Source organism: Oryx dammah, unplaced genomic scaffold (genome assembly GCF_014754425.2).
Source record: "Oryx dammah isolate SB20612 unplaced genomic scaffold, SCBI_Odam_1.1 HiC_scaffold_18, whole genome shotgun sequence".
Classification (NCBI taxonomy): Eukaryota; Metazoa; Chordata; class Mammalia; order Artiodactyla; family Bovidae; genus Oryx; species Oryx dammah.
The window spans coordinates 5,423,801-5,438,533 of NW_024070202.1; the positions used below are offsets into that span (position 1 = coordinate 5,423,801).

A 14,733-nucleotide genomic window follows, 5' to 3' on the forward strand; every position below is an offset into this window, starting at 1 on the left:
GGGGGCAAAGCTGGACCATCTTGGCAAAGGCTCGAGGAGTTTGATGCTTCTCCAAATCTTGTAACGAGGAGTGAGCCAGACTTTCTTTCAATGGGGAAAAATTGCTTTTCCAAGCTGCTGAGCCAGAATCGCTTTCCTGATTCGTTTTTCTAATTATCTCCCACTTGATGCCGGCGCTCGGCAGAATCTGGAACGCGTCATCATTATACAGACGTCAGTGGGAGCTTAGCAGGCACTGATCAACCAGCGTGAACTCACAGAGGAGACTGTGTCCCAAGTCAGCCCCAAACTGCAGCTCTCGGCAGCGTTTCCAGCCAGAAGGAGATCACGTCACGTTGCAGAGTTCGCTCTCCTCCATTCGACGGTGGGCATCAGCAGGAGGTCAGGAACTCTGTCATCCCCACGTATCCTTTGAAGTCACTGTCCTTCCAGTCACAGAACAAGAAACTAGCAATAGCTGGGGACTTGCTGGGAAAGTGAATAAGTGACATTAAACAAAATATCTCATCATCTTTTAAGAAGAGATTGAGGAATGTGGACTAGAAAATCACACAGGCGGGCACATCCATAGTGTTTGAGCAATCCTGATTAATGAACGGATGACTGTCAGCCCCGAAGGAAGAAACCCAGGAACCAGAGCCAAGGCTCTCTGCCTTTCAGCATCATCATCGCATGCAGCTCGGTGAAGATGGAGGCAGGATTATGGTCGTGCTGGTGGACAGCAGGTGGCCGCCTCGGACCAGGGCCTCCCCCCTTCAGGGTCTCCTGAGGGTCCAGCTCACACACCCCACGGGCAACCAGACCCCAGGAAAACCAGGGACATTAACAATGTATAGACACTGATAGAACAGTGGAAAACTTTGACAGCCGTTTATTTGAATGAGTCTTGGTGAATTTATCCTGAGTTTGGGAGGTAACCACATGACGAAGATTCTTAAATTTGGGAAACCAGTTTTTGAATCTGCTTGGCCTCCAGTCTTACGTGTTCCTTACGTCAGAGGTTGTAGTCAAGGAATGTATCCAAAACTCAGTAAAAGGAGGAGAAAAGGGCACAAGGGGGGAAGATAAAGGACTTCTAGGAAGTTTAATTTGTCATCACTGAAATTACAGTCTTAATATTCCACCAGAGACAGAGGGGGTGAATTGAAGGGACTGTGGCTGATGGAATCCACACTTGCATCTCTTAGATTTCCTGCACTGGCAGGCAGGTTCTCTACCACTGGTACCACCTGGGAAGTTTCAGAGAGTGTCCTAAAGAGATGCATAGTTGGGGATTCCCCCCGTGAGCCAAGCGGGTTTCTGACCAGGCAACTCCAGGAAAGCTCATGAATGTTCACAGACCCTATCCCCTATCCCCAAAAACACACTTATTTAGGAGCAGTTGGCCAAGGGATTCCCTCATAGCTCAGTTGGCCTGTAATGCAGGAGACCTGGGTTCGATCCCTGGGTCAGGAAGATCCCCTGGAGAAAGAAATGGCAACCCACTCCAGTATGCTTGCCTGGAGAATCCCCATGGACAGAGGAGCCTGGTGGGCTACAGTCCAGGGGGTCACAAAGAGCATACAGGACTAAGTGACTAGCTTGCATATACACACACACACCCCAGAAGAAAATGAAAATGAAGAGTTTTTATTCAAGTATTGTTGATTAACAGTGTGTCAGTTTCAGGTGTCAGTTCAGTCGCTCAGTCGTGTCCGACTCTTTGCGACCCCGTGAATTGCAGCACCCCAGGCCTCCCAGTCCATCAAAACTCCTGGAGTTCACTCAGACTCGCATCCATCGAGTCCGTGATGCCATGCAGCCATCTCATCCTCGGTCGCCCCCTTCTCCTCCTGCCTTCAATCCTTCCCAGCATCAGAGTCTTTTCCAATGAGTCAACTCTTCGCATGAGGTGGCCAAAGTACTGGAGTTTCAGCTTTAGCATCATTCCTTCCAAAGAAATCCCAGGGCTGATCTTCAGAATGGACTGGTTGGATCTGCTTGCAGTCCAAGGAACTCTCAAGAGTCTTCTCCAACACCACAGTTCAAAACATCAATTCTTCGGCACTCAGCCTTCTTCACAGTCCAACTCTCACATCCATACATGACCACAGGAAAAACCATAGCCTTGACTAGACGGACCTTAGTCAGCAAAGTAATGTCTCTGCTTTTGAATATGCTATCTCGGTTGGTCATAACTTTTCTTCCAAGGAGTAAGCGTCTTTTAATTTCATGGCTGCAGTCACCATCTGCAGTGATTTTGGAGCCCAAAAAAATAAAGTCTGACACTGTTTCCACTGTTTCTCCATCTATTTCCCATGGAGTGATGGGACCAGATGCCATGATCTTCGTTTTCCGAATGTTGAGCTTTAAGCCAACTTTTTCACTCTCCTCTTTTACTTTCATCAAGAAGCTTTTTAGTTCCTCTTCACTTTCTGCCCTAAGGGTGGTGTCATCTGCATATCTGAGGTTATTGATATTTTTCCCCGCAATCTTGATTCCAGCTTGTACTTCTTCCAGTCCAGCGTTTCTCATGATGTACTCTGCATATAAGTTAAATAAGCAGGGTGACAATATACAGCCTTGATGTACTCCTTTTCCTATTTGGAACCAGTCTGTTGTTCCATGTCCAGTTCTAACTGTTGCTTCCTGGCCTGCATACAGATTTCTCAAGAGGCAGGTCAGGTGGTCTGGTATTCCCATCTCTTTCAGAATTGTCCACAGTTTATTGTGATCCACACAGTCAAAGGGTTTGGCATAGTCAATAAAGCAGAAATAGATGTTTTTCTGGAACTTTCTTGCTTTTTCCATGATCCAGCAGATGTTGGCAATTTGATCTCTGGTTCCTCTGCCTTTTCTAAAACCAGCTTGAACATCACGGAGTTCACGGTTCACGTATTGCTGAAGCCTGGCTTGGAGAATTTTGAGCATTACTTTACTAGCATGTGAGATGAGTGCAATTGTGCGGTAGTCTGAGCATTCTTTGGCATTGTGTTTCTTTGGGATTGGAATGAAAACTGACCTTTTCCAGTCCTGTGGCCACAGCTGAGTTTTCCAAATTTGCTGGCATATTGAGTGCAGCACTTTCACAGCATCATTTTTCAGGATTTGAAACAGCTCCACTGGAATTCCATCACCTCCACTAGCTTTGTTCGTAGTGATGCTTTCTAAGGCCCACTTGACTTCACATTCCAGGATGTCTGGCTCTAGATGAGTGATCACACCATCGTGATTATCCGGGTCATGAAGATCGTTTTTGTACAGTTCTTCTATGTATTCTTGCCATCTCTTCTTAATATGTTCTGCTTCTGTTAGGTCCATACCATTTCTGTCCTTTATCGAGCCCATCTTTGCATGAAATGTTCCCTTGGTATCTCTAATTTTTTTGAAGAGATCTCTAGTCTTTCCCATTCTGTTGTTTTCCTCTATTTCTTTTCATTGATCGCTGAAGAAGGCTTTCTTATCTCTTCTTGCTATTCTTTGGAACTCTGCATTCAGATGCTTATATCTTTCCTTTCCTCCTTTGCTTTTCACCTCTGTTCTTTTCACAGCTATTATTAAGGCCTCCCCAGACAGCCATTTTGCTTTTTTGCATTTCTTTTCCATGGGGATGGTCTTGATCCCTGTCTCCTGTACAATGTCACGAACCTCATTCCATAGTTCATCAGGCACTCTATCTATCAGATCTAGGCCCTTAAATCTATTTCTCACTTCCACTGTATAATCATAAGGGATTTGATTGAGGTCATACCTGAATGGTCTAGCGGTTTTCCCTGTTTTCTTCTATTTCAATCTGAATTTGGTAATAAGGAGTTCATGATCTGAGCCACAGTCAACTCCTGGTCTTGTTTTTGTTGACTGTATAGAGCTCTTCCATCTTTGGCTGCAGAGAACATAATCAGTCTGATTTCAGTGTTGACCATCTGGTGATGTCCATGTGTAGAGTCTTCTCTTGTGTTATTGGAAGAGGGTGTTTGCTACGACCATTTTCAGGTATACAGCAAAGTGATTCATTATGCATCTATCTGTTTTCTCAGAGTCTCTTCTGTTACAGATTGTCACAAGGTACTGCGTGCCCTGTGCTGAACAGCAGGTCCTTGCTGATCATCTCGTTCATGCATGGTAGTGTGTATGTGTCAGTCCCAACCTCCTAATTTATCTCTTCCCGCCACTTTCCCCCTTTGGTAACCATAAGTTTGTTTCCTTTATCTGCGAGTCTGTTTCTCTTTTGTAAATAAATTCATTTGTATCACATTTCATATTCCACATATAAGTGATATTACATGGTATCTGTCTTTCGCTGTCTTACTTCACTTAATATGATCTCTAAGTCCATGTTGCTGCAAATGGCATTATTTCATTCTTTTATATAGCTGAGTAGAAAGACATGGTTTTAAAAATACAAATTAACAGCCTCAGAGAGAAAAGAGAGTGTATCCAGGAAACAAGACATGAACATATTTCAAAAAGATACAACAAAAAAGAGTGCTTGGAAGTTAAAAATATAGTAACTGAAAACTTAAAAGCCAAAAAAGTTGGAGAGTGAAATAAAGGACATTTCTAAGAGAGAGGGTTAAAAGGGTTTTTTTTTTTTTAATTAGTCAAGAATATTCAAATACAACACAAATGAATCTATTTATGAACAGAAACAGACTCAATTTGCTGTACAGCAGAAATTAGCACATTGTAAGTCAGCTTTGTTTCAATTAAAAAGGAAGAATACTCAAAAAAAAATAGGAAATTGATTTAGAAATCACAGTGTTCAACTAATTGGAATCCTTAAAGAAAAGAGAAAACAGAGAAAAGAAAAAAATATTTGAGGAATAGCACAAGAACATTCTAGCAAATCACAGGATGTACAGACCGCCAGAGTCTGTGGACGCCCCAGCAGAGGGTAAAGAGCAGTTTCACCCCAGGCACGCCTCAGGGTTGTCTGTGACCTAAGGAGTGAGGGAACGCCCAATCCTGCGGCAGGAAAGAAGAGGGACAGCCAGCCTGGGTGGGGTGTCCTTACCACAGGGTTGCAGGCCAGGAGGGGATGGGCTGAGCGCTGAGCATCCTGAGAGGTTTCTTACCATCAGAGACCCCACAGGCACGGTGCAGATGGCTCAGTGTAGCAGAATACAGACATTCTTAGATTTTCAAGATCTCAAAAATTCATCCCACATCCTTCTTGTCTCAGAAAGCTGATAGTCACCTTTCCCCGCTAAAATGAAGTGAATTTTTAAAAGGCATAGGATCCAGGAAACAAAGGATAAGATATCTTGGTAAACAAATTACCAGGGAACTCAGCAAAAAGAAAAAAGTTAGAAAACAAATCAGTTATCAAGTTTAGAGGAAACAAAAGTTCGTCTGGAAAGAAAACATAGTCAATATACAGTTTATGTGTCTTGGTTAGAGAAACCTGCTCTTGAAGAAAACTTCTGTTTTCATAATTATATCTACTATAACTCTGTGCTGCTGCTGCTGCTGCTAAGTCGCTTCAGTCGTGTCTGACTCTGTGCGACCCCATAGACGGCAGCCCACCAGGCTCCCCCATCCCTGGGATTCTCCAGGCAAGAACACTGGAGTGGGTTGCCATTTCCTTCTCCAGTGCATGAAAGTGAAAAGTGAAAGGGAAGTCACTCAGTCATGTCTGACTCTTAGCAACCCCATGGACTGCAGCCCACCAGGCTCCTCCATCTATGGGATTTTCCAGGCAAGAGTACTGGAGTAGGGTTAACTAAATAGTGAATGTTAATTTGATTCTTGTGATCTAAATTTTTTTTTAAAGATTTGGGAGGAAAAGTGTGGGGGGCGGATGGGGCGGGGGGCAGGCATTATGGGTCTGCATGTGCCTGTGTCTCCGAGAACTTCTGGGGTAGGAAGCCAAAATCTAACATGGGGAAAATCCAGGAATAGCAGAATAAGCTTATTATTTAGAAAAACAGGGTAAATACTAAGTGAAAGACAGTTTGAGGTGGCTGCTATTAGAGTGGGCAGGTTTGACTAAGCTTTGTGGAACTGTCTGCCTTTTTATGGCCGTGTTTTTCATAAAGAGTTTGAAAGTTATAGGAGGTAGTTATAATATATTGTGATAGAATAATAGAAAAAATATGACTTTTAAAAGAAAGCAGAAAGCCCAGAAAAATGTTTGCCAACTGTTAGCAGTTAATCCGAGTGTCAATGAAAGGATTTTTCTTCCTTTTATAATTAAAAAAAATTGAGATATGTATTGCTGATGAAGTTGTAGATTTTTACAGACACATACTGCACACACACATACACACTCACGCTACACACAAATACACACACTGCACACAGGCACACATTTGTTGTTGTTTAGTTACTCGCTCACGTCCGACCCTTCTGCAGCCCCATGGACTGTGGCCCACCAGGCGCTTCTGTCTGTGGAATTCTCCAGCCAAGAATATTAGAGTGGGTTGCCATTCCCTATTCCAGGCGATCTTCCCCACCCAGGGAACTCCTGCACTGCAGGCTGATTCTTTACCGCTGAGCCACCTGGGAGGCACACTCACACATATGCTACACACACACTTGAAGCACCAGGTCTGGCCCAGAAGAGGAGGTGGCCTTCCCTGGGAAGCAGAGCCACGTGCCCTGTCCTCAGGGAGCCTGCATGGATTAAAACATGGGGCTCCAAGAGCAGGACAGGAGGCCCAGCGGGTGGCGTCAGCTGCACCCCTCCCAGGATGAGCCCTTGAAGGACTGGGTGTCCCTGGATTTGGAGTCCGAGGCTTCTGTCTGCCGCCCAGTGCAGGAACTCTCTGCATGTCCTCACATGTGATGAGGTGCTCTTTCAGCACACGTTCAGTGACACTGGCTGTACGAAAGCCTGGAGAATCCCATGGACCGACAAGCCTGGTGGACTTCAGCCCATGGGGTCACAGAGTCAGACACGACTGAGCAACTGAGCATACACGTGCAAGAGCTGAGGACCCCCTTTTGCATATTGACACTGAGGGGACATTTCCAAGTCTTCTGATTTGCCTGCAGGCCCTGGGAAATACAGGGCAGAGCTTCTGCCCTCTGCCACCGAGCGGTCTTGGGGGCATCTCTGAACATCCCTGGACCCCCACAGGGACACTCCCGAGCAACACAGCCCCAGTCCTCATACCCCTGCCTCCACTGCCCACACAGGAAATCCAGTGAGGTGACTGGAAACCTGCCAGCCCTCCTCGGGGTGCCCATCACCCTGGCCAGCTCCTCCACATACACGGCCACCCTCACACTGACCCTTTGTCCTTCTTTGTGCTTTGCAGATGTCTCTGGGGTCGCAGATTGACTTACAGAAGAAGAAGAGGCGGGCACCGGCTCCCCCTCCACCGCAGCCCCCACCACCCAGCCCGCTGGTGCCCCCTCGCACGGAGGACAGGGAGGAGGGCAAGAAGGGCAGGACAGGTGAGTGACCATGTCTGCATGCCTCTGGGTGCTTGGCCTGCATCTTAGCGCTGCTCCTCACCCTTGCAGTGGCCTCTTCCGGGATGGCATTAACCTGAAGAATATTTAAGTTAAAGAAAGAAAGTCTGGAAATAAACAGTCGTGAGTTGTGTAATACCCTGCAGGCGTTTTCCGGGGCTGGTGCAGGCATTTAGAAGGTGGGCCAGTGGGGAAAGGTGAGGGTGATTGGGGCGGCTCTGGAGGGAGCGCCTGATGGGGAGCCTGTGTGTGTGGCTGGGAGTCGGTGTCTGCTTGTAGGCGGCGATGAGTCCAAGGGTGGAGCCCACGGACGGTGGTGTGAAAGACTTTCAACCCAGAGGCTTTATAGATCAGGTGACAACAGTTCAGTCAGTTTTTGAGCACACCAGTTCTATAGCTTTCATATATGATACTCTTAGAGAAAAAGGGAACCCAAGTTAAAGAGGGTGCAAGAATAATATAGTTTAAAAGGGTGCAATTATAATATGTGTGAGCAGAAAGACCTATTAGATCATAATATCCTACTCCCACCCCTAGGGCCCTGAGCCAGGGCTAGCCGATTTTATTCTAAAATCACTCACTATTTGTTATTTCTTTATGGAGGGACCAAGGTAAGCCTCTGACACAAGTGCCTCAGCCTTCTTACAGGGGAGCTGTTCAGTCTCCTGGGCACCCTCGTGGTCTGCCTTTGACCTCATGGCTGCAGCCTCCAAAGGGAAAAGATACCCAAGGATGCAATATCTCACTGTTAGTCCCTAAAAGTTTCATGAGAGCTACTTGGCTGTTTGTCAGCATTTTCCCCTGGTTAGTACCTTGCTTTTAATGTCTTAGCATTTCACAGTGTGGGAATCGACTTTTCTAAGGAGCCGTAGCCTGTATTTCACGTCAGTGCATCCTCTTTCCCAGAGGAAAAGCTATCCAATTTAAAGGATCAATAGCTCCTTCAGCTAATCCTGTTTTCTTTTTCTAACAATGAGACCCCTATTCTGCCTTCCAAGCCGCCTTCTCACTCTTTTCATAAATGCATGATGAACTCAGATTGAGAGTTCCCTGTTAAAATTCTTAGAGGCATCCATGCTAAGGGTAGTATGGATGTGTTGAGTCCGGCAAACCTCCTGGCCAGACCAGCCCATTTCATCCCCAGGAAGGGCCTCCTGATGGAGCCTTTAAAGAGAGGCCCATCTCTGATGAGCTTATAGATTCTGGCATGGGTTGGGCTGCTGGTACCCAAGGGGATCAAAGGAGAAGGGAGATGGGATTTTAAAGTGAAAACTATGGTGATAGTTCCCTCTACAAAGAGGTGTGGATGGTAGTAACCAGACATGAGTCTCTCTCTGGTTCACAAACTTGTTTGTGAGGATTAAGGAGGAGGCCAGAAGTTCCTTTCCTCCAGACAATAACTTTGAATAATTTTTTAGGTCAGGGGTCTTGGCCATTTCAAGGCAGATTTCCATCACCATCAGAAATCCCCATGAATTAAAAGTACAATATTGGCATCACAAGCAGAACTTTTAACCAAAATCTTGGCTTTAGGTTAAAAGATAATGCTTTAAAAGTAGTCCAAACCACAACAGAATATGCTGAGGTTTTTTTATCAGATCCCTAGAGATCAAAATGTTTTAAATGTTTGGGACTTGTGCTAAAGTAGTATTGCAGCTGGCTGGCTTTGGGTCTTGACCCAGATTTCTTGCTAAACAAAACCAAGCCTTCTAGTGGTGAGCCTCTTCATTTACCTGCCTTGGGGTTGGTGCTGTTTTGTCCTTACCTGTGGGCCAGGCGAACCACACCCATTCAGACTGCCTTAGCTCAGATGCACTTTGAGAGAGGAAATGAGATGTAGATATAGGAAAATTGATATTTTTCTCCGTCTAAAGAAATATAACCAAGAGAAGGAATAAATGGATATAACCCTTGATGAAGAAGTGAAGTCTCTTAATATTTTTATTAATAGTCTGATAAAGAGCATGAAGTATAAGACTCTATTAGTTATCAGAAGAGTCTAAACGTTAGAGCTTTAAGAAACTATTTTTAAAATGAATATAATGAGCACAGCTTATGACACTAGTAACCCATATCTTGTGTCAAGTCATTGACTTTCAAAAATTTTATTAGCAGATCATTTTTATAAAAAATTGTAAATAAATCCCCAATGTGAATAGATCAAGGAGGATTGCTCTGATGGTCTGAGAGATAGACAGGAATGAGGGACCCCACGTCTCTCCCTTTCTCCAGCCAAGGACCATTTTTGAGACAAAGTTTGAAAGCTGTTACCACAAACAAAGAGATTGATAGTGTAAATGAGCTTAAAGAGGGAAACAAAATTAGGGGATTATTGAATTATAGTAGATGATAAATATAAGCAACAAGAATAAGCCAAAAAATAAAACAAATCTGTGAACTTGAAAAAGACTATGGTGAAGAAAAGGAGTTCCTTAGGGAGTTTTAATAGTTGCAGGCCCAGAATTTAAAAATACTGTGCCTTCCAAAAACAAATGGTAACTGGACAGGTATTTTCAAGGAGACCCAAGGATAGAACACATGTGTAAGATAATTGGATCATGAGAGGTTGGGTTTGGTGTGAGGTGTGGCTCCATTCGGCGCCAAGAATGGCTGGGTCCGATTCTGGTGTGGCTGGGTCCGGTTCCAGGTGTGGCTGTGGCTGGGTCCAGTGCGGGTGTGGCTGGGTCCGGTTCTGGGTGTAGCCGGGTCGGGTGCCGGGCGTGGCTGGATCGGGGGACCGGGTCGGGTGCCGGGCGTGGCTGGGTCCAGTGCAGGTGTGGCTGGGTCTGGTGTGGGTGTGGCTGGGTCTGGTGTGGGTGTGGCTGGGTCGGGTGTGGGCGTGCCTGGACCCGGTGCCACGTGTGGCTGGGCCCCGTGCCGCGCATGGCTGGGTCCGGTGCAGGTGTGCCCAGGTCCGGCGTGGGTGTGCCCGGGTCCGGTGCGGGTGTGCCCGGGTCCGGTCCGGGTGTGCCTGGGTCCGGTCCGGGTGTGCCTGGGTCCGATGCGGGTGTGGCCAGGTCTAGTGCGGCTGTGTGTGCGTCTGGGGCTGTGAGTTTGCTCTTGGTGTGGGTGAGTGCTGGTGACGTGCCTTCTGTGGGAGGCGGAGAGCGGTGGCTTCACCTTCTGAAGTGACCCCTGTTGATTCCATGTAGGTGTCGGACGGCAGGTGCCACAGAAGCCCCCCCGAGGCGCCGCTCGGGGCCCACCCCAGCTAGTGCTGCCCCCGCCCCCGCCCTACCCGCCTCCTGCGGCGGACGCGGCCGAGCCTCCTCTCGGAGCTCTGGGGGAAGGCGCTGCTCCGGGGGAAGGCGCTGCTCCCGGGGAAGGCGCTGCTCCGGGGGAAGGCGCTGCTCCGGGGGAAGGCGCTGCTCCCGGGGAAGGCGCTGCTCCCGAGCCCTCCAGCCCAAGGCCGGCCCCCGCACGTAGGTGCCTCTTGCTTCCCTCCGTGTCGACACCTCGTCTCTGCCGTCTCTGGTGTCGGGCTGGGTTTCCAGACTTTCCGTTCTTGCCTGGGGATGTGTGTGCCTCTCCCCTCCGGCTTTCCTCGCTAAACGCTCGACGCAGTGTGTCTGGTTAACAGTGAACGCACTCTGGATGCCAGGCAGGCACCCATGACATTGTTTAACCCATTAATCATTCAGAGAGCTGTTATAGTTCAGCCAAAACTGTATTCTGTGGGCCAAGGCAGCCAGCCGGGAGCAGAGAAACGTTCCTCGAGTTAGAACCGGCCTCAGAATGCTCGCCGGTGTCAGCGCAGCACAGCGATGATACAGTCATACAGGTCGTGCTGGTGAGCCCGCTGCGGCCGGCTGTGAATGCCGGTGGCCGGGGGGGCTGTGGCTCCAGAGATGGACGGGGACTTACCCATTAGAGTCTGTGAACCCAGTGGCCAAACGTTAGTCCTGAAGAAGGGGAGGCTGAGGCCCCAGGAGGGGACCAGCCTGATTTGAGTCTAGCGACAGCCAGAATTGAAGGCTGGTTTTGTTTCTGCTTCCTGTCACACCCTGCCTGAGATCAGCCGTTCTTAATTGTTTCCTGGGATTTCTTTTGAACTTTAACAAACACTGTGTAGAGCATCCCTGCTTCCAGACGGGCCTACGTTCTTTATATATCCCTACACATACGTACAGGATTTCCTGGTGGCTCAGTGGTAAAGAATCACCTGCAGTGCAGGAGACGCAGGTTTGATCCCTGGGTCAGTAAGGTCCCCTGGAGAAGGAAATGGCAACCCACTCCAGTATTCTTGCCTGGGAAATCCCGTGGACAGAGGAGCCTGGCAGGCTGCAGCCCATGAGGCCGCAAAGAGTCAGATGTGACTCGGCAACTAAACAACAGTAACACACACACATACAGAGGGCATCGTCCATATACTGAGCCAGTGTGTGTCCCGACTTCAGGGATCCTAAGCTATGCAGGATGCGTTTTTATAAACCAGGTACCCTCCAGGGTTGCATTTTCCCGACAGCATAATTTCTCTGTGCATTCCACCCGGCGAGCAGCTGATGCCTACGTGCCCACATGAGCTCTGCAGCCCTCTGGTTAGGAAGTTCATCCTTTTCCACCATCCGACCACTTGATCTTTTTCTGTCTTCCTTGGAAATGACAGCTAGCTCCCTGCCAGCTTCTGGGTAGAGAAGATAATTGTTGAATTACTTACCAACTTTCTCTAGGCAAAATAATCCTGATTCATTTTATCTTTTTTCACAAAAGACTTCTTTTTCATCCTCAAAATACGTTTGATCATCTTGACATTGGACCTACTTCCAAATGCAAATGAAGTTTGTAGGGGATTCAGAAACGGAGGATTAGACAGATGAGTCAGAAAGATGACAACCCAGGCTTGGACAGCTCCAGGGCTGTTTCATCCCTGAAGAGGGTGGGTTTGAAGCTCCGTACGCCAAGGCCCAGGCTTTCAGTGGCTGCTCCTGTGGCTGCCATCCTCACCTCCGTGGATTGTCCTCCCTGGGGAGCCGGTCGGAGGAAGAACTGGGTGGAGAGCGGGGCCCCTGGCAGCGAGGAGGGGCCACCGCTGGGGGCCCACACTGGGTGGGAGAGCCAGGCCTGTACCACAGTCTCCCCCAGCCTGCCTGGGTTTGAGGGTGGTGTTGGCATGTGTGGCGTCTGCCAGGCAGACTAAGGACAAGATTTAGCAGCTGCTTTTCTTTTGATTTGGCCATGCCACATGGCAGGTGGGATCGTAGTTCTCTGCCCAGGGTTGAACCTGTGCTTGGGCATTGGAAGGGCAGAGTTCTAACCACTGGATGACCAAGTCCCCAGCTTGTTAAAAGCTGCATCATTCTGGAGGAGAGTTTGTTCCCGCGTCCCTCCAGTGCTGAGGAGCCACACCCCACCCACCCTTGGGAGCCTTTGAGACAAAGGTCTGTGCAGAGGTTGGACCTGCACCAGACAGAAGGGAAGGTCCCTGGTGCTCCCGTCTGGAGGCTCCATCTCCTTCTCAGTCCTGGGTCAGTTGCACACCTTCGTCTCCCCACGTGCATTTCCAGGGAACTTCCCCTGCCCCCCTTCCTGCTTGTCCTCTCAAACACACTCACAGAAATGCCAGGAAGAGAGCACAGAGGCACAGGGGGCACAAAGATAAGGGCCCATTCGTACTAGGACCACCCAGAGCCCTGCGCCTTCTGCCCCCACCCTTTCTGCTCCCCTCCCCACCACCAGCCGTGGGTGCCCCGGGAGTTAAGGCATCCACTTTGAAGCATTTACTTACCTAATTAGCAGGACTCTGCTGAGCGTTGTTTACAGTGTGAAAAACTGGAATCGACCACTCAGCCAGGGAGAAAGCAATTCACCGGCTTTGATTCAGGTCTTTTAATAAGTGAAAGAAAAAGAATCCTTTGTTATCATTTGTTTGATTTACTTACATCATGCTGAAATCTGGGTACTGCTCTTAACCTGTCTCCAGGGCACCATGGGTTGTTGGCACGTAACGTACTGGGTGTGATTTTACCACCCTGTCGGCACACACCCCTCACCTGCGCTCTCATCAGACGTTCACTTATTTATAGCCGTGGGAGCTCAGTAGGGACATTCAGATGCCAGCCACACACACTGGTGTGTTTCCTCCTGAGTTCAATGTTAGACCTGTGTTCTCTCTAAGAAACAATGTGTCTGCGGTGCAAATAAGACCTGACTACCTGGAGGCCAGGTGAGATCTCGCTCTGTGCTGTCTGGGGAAAGCCGGTGAGGAGGAAGCTGAGCCTGAAGCAGCTTCTGCACTGGCCCCAGTCTCACAGGTCCAGCAGCCGGCATTGGGCGTCTTTGACCTTCAGTCTCAGCTGGCCGCTTCCTACACTTTTCCTCCTCCTGTGCCGGCAGCTCCCACCAGACCCCTTCTGCTGTGCACCTTCTTTGTGACCTGTACCCTGGGGGTGTCTCCACCTAGGTTGTGACAAAGAGGTGAAGTATGTTTTCTTGGAAACCAGTCGGCACAACCAGCAATAGGATGGAGAGAGTTAAGGAGCGGTGAATCGGTAGTAACAGTGGGTTTGCAGGCAGATGTGAGAAGGTGGTAGAGAGCGCATGTGTGTGCGCTCAGCCATGCCTGACTCGGAGACCCCATGTGCTGTAGCTTGCTAGGCTCTTCTCTCCACGGGATCCTCTAGGCAAGAATACTGAGTGGGTTGCCATTTTCTTCTCCAGGGGAGCTTACTGACCCAGGGATCAAAGCCCAGTCTCTTGTGTCTCCTGCCCTGGCAGGCAGATTCTTCACCACCAGCACCACCTGGGAAGTGAGAAGATATGAAATAGGTCCTTGCACCACACCCTCGATTGTGATCTCACCTGCTCCAGAACCTTCTGTTCAAGCCATCTCCCTGTCCCTGGTCTTGGTTGCTGTCCTCACACCTTTACTGGTGTTCCTGTCACTGCTCCCAAGCCTCCCTTCCATCCCTGGCCTTCTGCCAGCTGATGTGAGCAACAGCTGGGCCCCAGGCCCTGAACCAGGACAGACCTCCCTTCCCATTGTGATGCTTAAAATTTTAGCAGCACTTGGCTCCTGGCTATTAAGATCATGCTGACCCAGAACAGAGGCACACTTAAGGAGGTGTGTGCTAGCCAAGTGCCACGTGTACCTGGGGCTCCTGGGCTTTCCTTTGAAACTTCCCCGGTGGCTCAGAGGGTAAAGCGTCTGCCTGCGATGCGGGAGACTCAGGTTCAATCACTGGGTCAGGAAGAGCCCCTGGGGAAGGAAATGGCAACCCACTCTGGTACTCTTGCCTGGAAAATCCCATGGACAGAGGAGCCTGGTAGGCTGCAGTCCATGGGGTTGCAAAGAGTCGGACACGACTGAGCGACTTCACTTTCTTTCTTTGGGCCCTT

At 48.7% G+C, this 14,733-nt stretch overlaps 1 protein-coding gene across 2 annotated transcripts in view; it reads left to right on the forward strand.

Annotated features, from left to right (window-relative positions):
• Nucleotides 1-14,733, forward strand: part of COBL (cordon-bleu WH2 repeat protein) — a 237,432-nt gene that overhangs the window by 212,720 nt on the left and 9,979 nt on the right. For both annotated transcript variants that reach the window (XM_040260219.1, XM_040260220.1), the window contains one exon: nucleotides 7,242-7,380. In XM_040260219.1, coding sequence (XP_040116153.1) covers nucleotides 7,242-7,380 — 139 coding nt within the window. The remainder of the gene's footprint in view (nucleotides 1-7,241; nucleotides 7,381-14,733) is intronic.